We start from the raw sequence: 9859 nt of genomic DNA, 5'->3' as shown, positions 1-9859 counted from the left end.
AGCATTATTCCATAAACAAAAAAGAGAGAAATTAAAGGAAAAATCCTAATATGTACTAGAGGCTTTGCCTACCACAGAGTGTTTTGTGGTTGTTAGAAGTAACTGCACATGTAAGAATTAGTTTCAGAAATGGTGTAATATCAGTAGCGTTCATGTAGAGAAAGTAAGACTTTTGTCTGTATGTACTTAGGGCTACTGTAATCCATGTGAAGTTAAAAGCACTGCTGAGCATGTAAAATATATTTATGCTTAGCCATACTTATTTCTGTGCATTATAATTCCCTGGAAGAAAATTCCAGTTGACGAGGGATCAAAAAGTTCTATATACATCCATTTCCAGAACATACGCAAATTTATTCTGCTGACTTCCTAACCTTCTGTTGTTAGTTACAAAATTGTATGTGAAACAACAGTTACAATGCCTTCTAAACACCGATGAACACATTTCCTATATCAGTGATTTTCATTTGAAAATCATGTTGAGAGGGAAGACAAAGGTATTGCCTGTCAAGCTGAAGAAATTTGTCTTTTGGCCTATGATTTATTTTCTGTCTGTAGAACTCTTATCTGTGATTTGTCTCAGAAGCCAGAACTATCTGCTAATTTGTTTAATCCAAAGATAAGAGGAAGTATGAAGGTACCTTGTGCTGTGGCTCAGTCACCGATTATACTTGTAGTCTGGTATTTTGTAGATCAGTCATGCAGTGGAATGAGTGTGAAATATGCTGAGTGTGTTTTTGTTGATCAATTTCCTGGAAATTAATAGATTAATTTAGTGATGTAGTCACACCCTTTTCTAGTTATGTAGAGCAGCAATTACTGAAAGTACTACTGCTGGATAGATATATTTTTGCCAATACAAATTATCTAAAATATTTATATCACTTTATTTCTTTAATGTTTGGTAGTGTTTATATAGTATATTGATTTTTTTAAACACCAGTTACAGGTCTTCTAGAGCTGATTAAAGCAGATAAAAAGTCACTGCTGCACTGGGCTTAAAATCAGAGAGCATAATCAAGACTTTTTCCAAAGACATACCTAAAAGAATCCTCCAAATTCAAAATTATATGTGATATTACTGTGCCTATCATAAATATATAGAACAGAAAAGGATACATCTCATTTAATTTGCTTTAGGATTTCCACCATGACCGTAGAAATGTGTCTATTGCTCCCTTTTTTTTTGTTTTACTGGTCTTCTCCTATTTTTCCTCCTTTTCCCCCGTGTCTCTACTATAAATTATTGCTAATTTTTGTCACATTTTTTATGTGCCTTTTAGGTATTGGAGTCGGCATGCTGGTACGGGAGTATGGCAAACTGTCTAACCTGGATAAATTCTACTTTTCATTTCCTGGGGAAGTGCTGATGAGAATGCTCAAACTCATCATTCTGCCATTAATCATATCAAGTATGATCACAGGTATGACTGGAAATGTACTGTTAGCTGATGAGATTATCATTGTAGTTCAGCTTTCTGAAAGAAATAACTTTTAAAAAAATTTTGATGGAACTCTATAATGATAAGCTCTTCTATATATAATGAGAATGGCTTTGGAGGGATTAGCACCATTATCTAGTAATTAAGTTATAAAGAGCTGTGAAATAATAACTAAAATGTTTATAGATTCTTGTATCTCTTTCTCCCCGTTTTCAGGAGTGGGTTAAACAGTTGCAAATTGCAAGCCCAAAGCTGCAACTGCATATTCTCAGGTTCAGGGTTAACTGTTGTAAGTAGTCTCATGTTGCCATTTCACAAGAAGAGGAGAGCTGATCTCGTATCTTACTGTCATAAAAAGAGGAGATTCCTCACCTAGACTTCCCTGGTCTCAACAAACTTCCATGAGGTACCTTGCGTGAGCTCTGGTGTTTGCTTAATCCTTTCTGTGAGTCCATTCAACTCACTGACCTGACAGAAAACTATAAATTAGAAAAAAAAAGAAGTCTGTTCAGTGTGCTTGGTTCAGAGGAGTTTTGGGGAAGTGCAAGAAAGTGGGGAGGGAGACTGCGTGGCCAGGAAGGGCAAAGAAGAGGAAAGCTTCCCTCTTTTGGAAGAACCAAGCAAGCCTTTGGCTGGAACCCCGCCATGGCATGCTAGAATTTGCTAACAGCTTACCCAGTGGGGAAGATTTGGAAAGATTTGCCATAACAAGCCCAAAGTGAAGGGACAGAACTGGATGTCAAATAGCCTTTCTGGCGGGGAGGGAGGGGAAGGGTAAAGAAAGCCAAACTTGTCTTTATTCTTTAAACCTTTACTGAGGGAACAAGGGTTGTGACTATTTTATTTTACCTTCCTACAGTGAATCAGGACACATTTATCACTGTACTGTTCCCTTTCATCTCCACAAAGCCTCTATTTTGGGAATGTATTCATGTCCAGGTGTTTGTTGTTTGGTTGGATGGTCATGGAGATACATGAGACATTTGACTGCAGAAAAGGAGAGCATGTTGTGATCAGAAAATGAAAGGGGAGTTTAGATCATGCCGTGAAAGTGAATAGGATATTGAATACAAAATCCCAAGCTCCTCAAAGTTCATGGCCAAAAATATCACTAATTTCAGCAGCGCACCCCGAAGTGGGCCTATGACAGAAAAAGCCAAAGGGAAGCTTCCAAGTCCGTCGGGGCATATTTGTAATGCAGGGTGACAAGAACACAGTGTTAGAGTTGAAATGGAGAATGACAAGAGCTGCAAGATGGAGACATCCTGAAAGGAAAGCTGCAAGAGGCAGAGTGAGAAATGGCCCCAGAAGATAGTCAAGGGCTGTGTCCAAAGGAATGAAGGGAGATGAAACACTTGTTACTATGTAAAGGAGAGAAGAACAGAAAGAGGAATAAAAAGAGCTTGATGTTTTAACTAATAGACAGGACAGCAGCATTTTTATATAGAGGAGGAAATGAGACAGAAAGCAAAGGAAAACTGAATTCTATTTTTATCATATTGAACTTGAGTCTGACAGGAGATTCAGGAAAAGCTGCCAAGTAAGACTAATATATTCCTTTTTTTTGATCAAGCTTTTATTTGTGAGTGAAGTTGGGCTTGTGTTTTCAGAAATAAATAACATAATTAGGATAACAATGAAATGAAGTATTTATTAAATGTATCCTTGTCCAGCACTTGCAAGGGGAAACAAGAATCATGCTGTTAAACATATTGTACTGCTATTTTAGTGTTTTAACATTCCAGTATGAGTAAAATGCATTTGTAACTACTAACATGAGCTTGAATTTTAAAGATTGCAGATTGCAGGAGTTAAATTCACATACAGAGACGAGAATGAGATGCTCTGGTTCTGGCCTTGGCATATCCAATTTACATAGAAAAGAAGAGCTTATTTTTTCTACACTTCCATGTTAGGTTTTTAGGCAAGAAAAAGGAAACAAGATTAATAAAGAACAGAAGCTACCTCAATAGAATATTTAGAGCTTTGCTGCTCTTGAAGACAAAAGCAGTAGCTGCCTGTGTGCAAGTAATGCTGAAATGCGTGGCAAGCAAATGGACCAGGCATGTCCATGCATGATAGTTTTCACTGTTCACCTGCAGCCTTCTTCAGGATGTTTGTCAAAGAAATATGGTAACCTTCCAATAAGTAAGCCTGTGTGTAATCATAAAGCATGCTAGTAATTTTTCTTCTTTCACACAGAGTCATACAGAATGGTTGAAGTTGGAAGGGACCTCTTAAAACCATCTAGTCCAACCTGCCCTACTCAATCAGGGTCAGCTAGAGCAGGTTGCCCTGAACCATGTCTAGTCAGGTTTTGAATATCTTGAAGCATGGAGTCTCCACAACCTCTCAGGGCAACATGTTTGACCAGCCTCACAGTAAAACAGTGTTTTCTTGTTCAGATGGAATTTCATGTTTTTTAATTTTTGTCTATTGTCTCTTGTCTTGTCTCTGGGCACCACTGAGAAGAGCCTGGCTTTGTCTTCTTCATTCCCACTCATCAGGTATTTATACACATGAATAAGGTCTCCCTGAGCATTCTCTTTTCCAGGCTGAACAGTCCCAGGTCTCTCAGCCTCTTGTTATGTGAGAGGTGCTCCAGTCCCCTAACCATCTTTGTGGCTCTTCGCTGGACTCACTCCAATAAGTCCATCTCTTTCTTGTACTGAGGAACACGGAACTGGGCACAGTACTCCAGGTGTGGCCTCACTGGTGTAGTGTTTAGGGGCAGGATCACCTCCCTCCACGCACTGGCAGTGCTCTTCATAATGCTGCCCATGAGGCTGTTGGCTGCCTTTGCTATGAGATGTTGCTGTCCTGTGGTCAGCTTGTTGTCCACCAGGACCCACAGGTCCTTCTCTGCAGAACTGTTCTCCAGCCAGTCAGTCTCCAGCATGTATTGGTGCCTTGCATTATTCCTTCCCCAATGTAGAGATTGCTTTTATCCTTGTTGATCTTAGTGAGATTTCTGTCAGATGAATTCTCCACCCCAACCAGGTACCTCTGAATAGCAGTATAACAATCTCATGTATCAGCCACTCCTGCCAGTTTTCTATCGTCTGTGAAGGTGCTGAGGGAGTACTCTGCCCCATCATCCAGGTCACTGATGAAGATGTTAAACAATATTGGCTCCGGTATTGACCTCTGGTGTACACCAGCAGTGACTTGGCTCCAACCAGACTTGTGCTGGGCCTGACCATTCAGCCAGTTTTCAATTCACCTCACAGTGCAATTATCTAACCTGTACTTTTTCAGTTTTTCTGTGAGGATGTTATGGGAGACAGTGTCAAAAGCCTTACTAAAGTCAAGGTAGACAACATGACCTCTTTGAGATTATGAATTTTAGCTCCAAAGTAAAATTCACACTTTCAAAAAATACTGTAAAGAATAGAAAAGGTGGGGAGTGAAAAAATTAAGGAAGATTCAGGATGTGTCTCTGCTATGTCTGTAAACAAGGCAGGCACCTCAATGTTAGTGGCAAGGGCACATCTCTCTGTATTTGGCTGTGAACTTCCCTGAAATGAGACGCAAAAATATTTTCCTCAGAAGTAACCTTATCATTATCGACTAAACACAGGACATACAAGGGTAGCACCACAACCTTCATGTTGGCTGGCCTTGGTGGGACCAGATGTGTTCTGAGTATGCACACCTCCTCAGGATTTGCATATTATGCAGATCCCTATAGGGCTTATATCTGATGATCACAGCTGTCAGACCTGTGTACCTGTTCACATACTCAGTGGCAGACATTTAGGGCCCTGATATGTATGAAGTTACTGCAGTAAAGCTTGTGACACCACATCAGCTGGGCCTGAATGACTTGTCTTTTTAGTTCACAAGCTGAGGGGATGCTACTTAGCTCACCAAGAAAGTTAAACATTAAGTCATACTATTAAGCCTTTGCTGCTGCTAAGAGTGTGCACAGTGACAATTGTAATGGCTCTTTTGGTGCATAATGGTAACCAGACCACAGTTCTGGGAACATCTAGGTAGTTTTGATGCCTACAGGAGGCTATTTTGTGAATGTATGTCATGTAAAAATACTGGATTTTGATGACTAATAAAATTGTTGCACAGGAATCACCAAGACGTTATTGAAGATATGATCTGTAGTTTTCTTTTTTAGGATTAGTATGTCTTAAAAGGTGATGTCACATCCCAAAAAGCATCAAATTTACATATGCTTTTGAGACAGTGAACTACGTACAAATGTATGGTCCCATGACCAGATCCCTCTCTGTTTGGACATAATGATGTAAATCAAGCCCACAGCAAAGACAGTGATGGTAGGAATCACTCCTTGAGATTCCAGGAGTTTCTGCAAAATTTAAACTGTTAGTAATTTTAACTTCTTGGGAGAAACCCTGTCTTAGTGGAAAAACTCTCACTGACTTCAATTAGGGCAGGAATATACTTAGTGTATTTTCAAATTGAAAAGGCAGAATTCTTCCTCTTTATGGAGGACTTTGTAGAATGTGGTTTTCCTTTGCAAACCCAGTTCCTCAGAGCGTAAAAGAGGAAAGGCATTGTTTACATACATATTTTAGGTAGCGTATGAGTTGCAATTTGTGGAAGTTTTCCAGTGATCTGCCTAGAGGCTGAACTGTAACATAAGCACTAAGCATTTATTTGTTTGGAAAAATTTGTAAAGGATGGTTAAAAGGTCCTTGCTTTGGACAGAATAGTCTGAGTAGTGCCATGCTCTTCTAAATCAGTCTACCTAAGAGCCAAATTTTAATTCTCTTCTTATACTTATTTTAATGGATGTGAGATGTAAGTTTAATTTGCTCTGACCCCTAAGTGCACCACTGATAATTCCATTCAAAATATCTAGCTCTTTTGGATCTCCATGAGATTTTTATCCATCAAATTAGCTAATAGTACACTAATGGATCATTCACGTGAAGGAATTATTTGTATTTTCTGTTGCCTCTTGTAGTGGCATCGAAAATCAAAAACCTAAGAGTGTTACTCAAGACCATTGCTGTGACATCCAGAACTACACCTGTATGAGGTGTAATATTCCACACCCCAAATCCACTTCTTCAAAGTAATCTTCTAAAAGAAAAAATTATTAGCAAATACCAAAAAATAACTATTTTTAGGTACCCTGTAAGGAGAAAGAATTGAGGAATCTCTTGTGTGCTTCTTGGGAGTTTTGAGGCTTAAATCTAATAATTCTGGGAATACTTAGAAGCTTATAAAATGTCTTTGGAAGTCTTGGAAATTCACAACTCTAATTTCATTCAGAGAATGAAAATTCTCTAGAATTGTGCAGTATATTTTATTACATGTCTGCATACTGAGAAGACTAGTCCCCTTTAATCACTTTTAGCCTTCTTTTTCATGGACAGAGATTCACAGGGTATGTAATGACAGTAAATGTTTGCAAATCTGTTTTCTGTCTGGATCGCAATAGGACTTGAGCTGGAGACAACTAACTGTCCAGTTTTCTGAACAGTTGTTCCCCTGTGCTTGGGTACAAGCTTGGGAAACTTACATGCCCAGACTGCAGCTAAGTCATCAACACAAAGTGTCTGGTCTTCTTTCCTGCACCTAAGTACCATGTTAGTAGCTAGTCTCAGGAGATTTGGATCTTACCCATAACACTTCCAGCCCTCCAGATACTACCAAAGTGCCATGGCTCTGCTTTCCCTCTCTCTTCAGTCAGTCCTTGTAAACTGGGATTATTTCAGACTGCCTTTCTCACTGATTTTAAAAATGCAAGCCATGGAACATGATGTGGAGGTCTTTCTTCAGGGCTAGAAAGTTTTCTGTCAAAAACTTCCCCTAAAAGCTGGCATCACATGTCCAATCAATTACCTTTCTTTAATGATGTTTCCAGTGTTATCCATAAATGCCAGAAATCTTAGCTGTGTAGTGGTTATGTCTGTTCTGTTTTCTGCATCATGCTTTGGCCTAAAAGATGTGACACATAACACAGCAGGTTCATGTCTCAGATCTCAATATTGTTGTTATCTTTTCTCCCTGACAAAACATTAATAAAACTTCTTATGTATCTGACCTTCCTTGCACTTGTAGTCTTCACAGGCAAGCTCCAAAGAGGCTAAAACAGATGCATAGGAGTTTTCCCGGCTCATGAATTTGTGCAGGGTCAGCTACGGGGAACACCAAAATTACTTAAAGCAATTCATGAGGTATTTGTAGGTTTTACACAGTGTACCTCAGGATCAGTGATAAAAGAACAGTATCAATTGCCTTTCTGAGAACAGCTGCATGTGAGCTATAAATACAATAACTGCCTTGCTGTGTGTCTGATGATGCTCCAACCACTAGGTTTCCATGACTATAGAAATAAACTCTTCCTTTACTCCAGAGCCTGCTTTGATTACTGCTGCAGTACTGTCTGAAGTATCCTGCTTGTTCCACCTTTCCTGGTACCAACTGCAGACTTCTTATTTTCACTTCTTGCTCGTAGTACAAAGATAATGATTCCACAACAAGTCTGGTTTATTCTAGCTGACAATGACCTATTACATCCATGTGAGAGAGAAAAATGTCCCAATGAAGTATCTGGGCTATGTGACTTTTCCCATTTGCAGAGACCATTGCTTTCCCTGTGGAACGAGGATATTGAATCGTGGCTGATGCATGGGTATCTTGTGTAGGCTATTTGTTCTTTTCCAGTGTTCAAAACTAAAGTGCCAGTTTCCTACCTTGGATCTATATTTGGGAACTTACTAGTTTGCTTTATCACAATGCCACCAAATTTGCTGAATGGAGATAAAATGTACAAAATGGGAGACAAAACAGCTGGAATGCAATGAGAAAAAAATCAAAGTAGAGTATTAATCAGCTTGTTCTTATTTCTCATGTTTATCTTTGAAAGTCAGAGCAGTTCAGTCTTAAACAACCTTTTTTTTTGTCCATTATATTAGTTATTGAAGTTAAAACATACTGAGGCTGTGCCTATGCTCAGGAACAGTGCCTATGCCTGCCAGTTCCATTGGATATAAAAGGTCCAGATTTAAAGTACTGTAAAGGAGCACAGACAAGGAAATAGTGGGAGAACAAATCTGTTTTGTTTCCTATAATGCAGGGCTTCCAAATCAATTTTCCTTTGGTTTCCTTTCCTTTCCTTTCCACCGTTCCTGGGGTGGCAGCTGCCTCAGCAGTTTCCATTTCTGCAAGTCTAAGAAGGGCAGCTATTGAGAGATGCTCTGTGACTGAGGCATCCTTAACAAGCCCTGTGCATCACCAGCAGGTACACTGGTTTCCACTCCTTGAGGAATCCCTGGTCTAGTTTAAGATACTCAAGAGGCTGTCTCTTGAGATACCTGCATGTTCTTCGCTTGCTTTTCTATGTTCCTGAAGCTAAAAGAACCTCTGAGAAAGCAGGTCCATTGTACAATATTAGTAAACTAGTTATCTGGGCTCAGGCAGGAAACTCACCTTGTCCATTTGTATCATGTACATTGTGCAAAGCGCAGAAAGTGTTACACTACTGTTAAGGAGTTTTGCCTGCAATTGCACAAGAAATGTTGAAGGTCCTGTCCCCAGTGTCCATGTGCAGTCATTGAGGCAGGGAGGACTGCAGAGTCATAGGCTATTAATGGACAAGGCTTTGTGCCCATCCTCTTCAGATTACTTCTGTCACAGTCATCTACTCCTTTCCCATCAATATCAGTTGACCTTATGCAACTGAGACAGCCCCTACATTATTTAAGGTTTTAAATTATAGTAATAAAACTTTGAAGTGCACTTCTGGTTCATGGAGCATGATTACCACCAGCTCTCAAGGGCAAAGAGCCCCAACACAACAGCCATTCTGTGGCATTGGCAGTCACTGTCTCCTGTCCCAGCCATATCAGTAGGGGACTACTGGTGGCACCACTGTGGATGGGTCTGAGGTGAGTTAGCGTCTTCTACTCTTCTGTGCTGGAGCTCAGGACATAAACAACAATTTCATTATATAAACCAGATGGCATTCACTTTTTTTCTCCATTTCCCTGTGTGTAGACATCATGATCAACTAAAAAATGTAGTGTCATGTTAAAGTTTTCTTTTTAAGAGTCTGGAAGCTAAAATTTGTCCACCTATATGTTTTACCATGAGTAATCTGGAGTTCATTCAAGTACTTCAGTACTCCAGGTTTTCTGTATTAATTCCATTCATATTTCACCTGCAACAGTGCAGAGCCTATATTTTGGCTACATCCATGAACTGAATCTGATTTCTGTTAAGAATCTTGCTAGCCTGTCCATCTTGGCAGATTGATGTGCCATCTTCCCTCCTTATAAGCTGTTATTATATTCCACCCAAGGAACATCATATCTCCTGAAAAGGCATTCACTTGAGAGTATATAACCTCTAAGAGCTTTCTGGAAGAAAACTAAAATTTTCCCACAAGTGATAGTTTGCAAGTAAGAGGAATGGGAGGCAGTACTAAT

General features: G+C 39.5%; 1 protein-coding gene across 1 annotated transcript in view; it reads left to right on the top strand.

The window, feature by feature from the left end:
- The first annotated feature begins 1282 nt into the window (after positions 1-1282).
- SLC1A1 (solute carrier family 1 member 1) overlaps positions 1283-9859 on the top strand; it is a 39745-nt gene continuing 31168 nt past the window's right edge. Inside the window, exon 1 of the mRNA XM_009635846.2 lies at positions 1283-1424. Within this exon, the coding sequence (XP_009634141.2) occupies positions 1298-1424 (127 nt within the window). The 5' untranslated portion in view covers positions 1283-1297. The remainder of the gene's footprint in view (positions 1425-9859) is intronic.

This window comes from Egretta garzetta, unplaced genomic scaffold, assembly GCF_000687185.1.
Source record: "Egretta garzetta isolate BGI_Z169 unplaced genomic scaffold, ASM68718v1 scaffold963, whole genome shotgun sequence".
Lineage (NCBI taxonomy): Eukaryota > Metazoa > Chordata > Aves > Pelecaniformes > Ardeidae > Egretta > Egretta garzetta.
The sequence above is the reverse complement of the archived record's forward strand: the minus strand, read 5'-3'. Positions and strand labels throughout refer to the sequence as shown.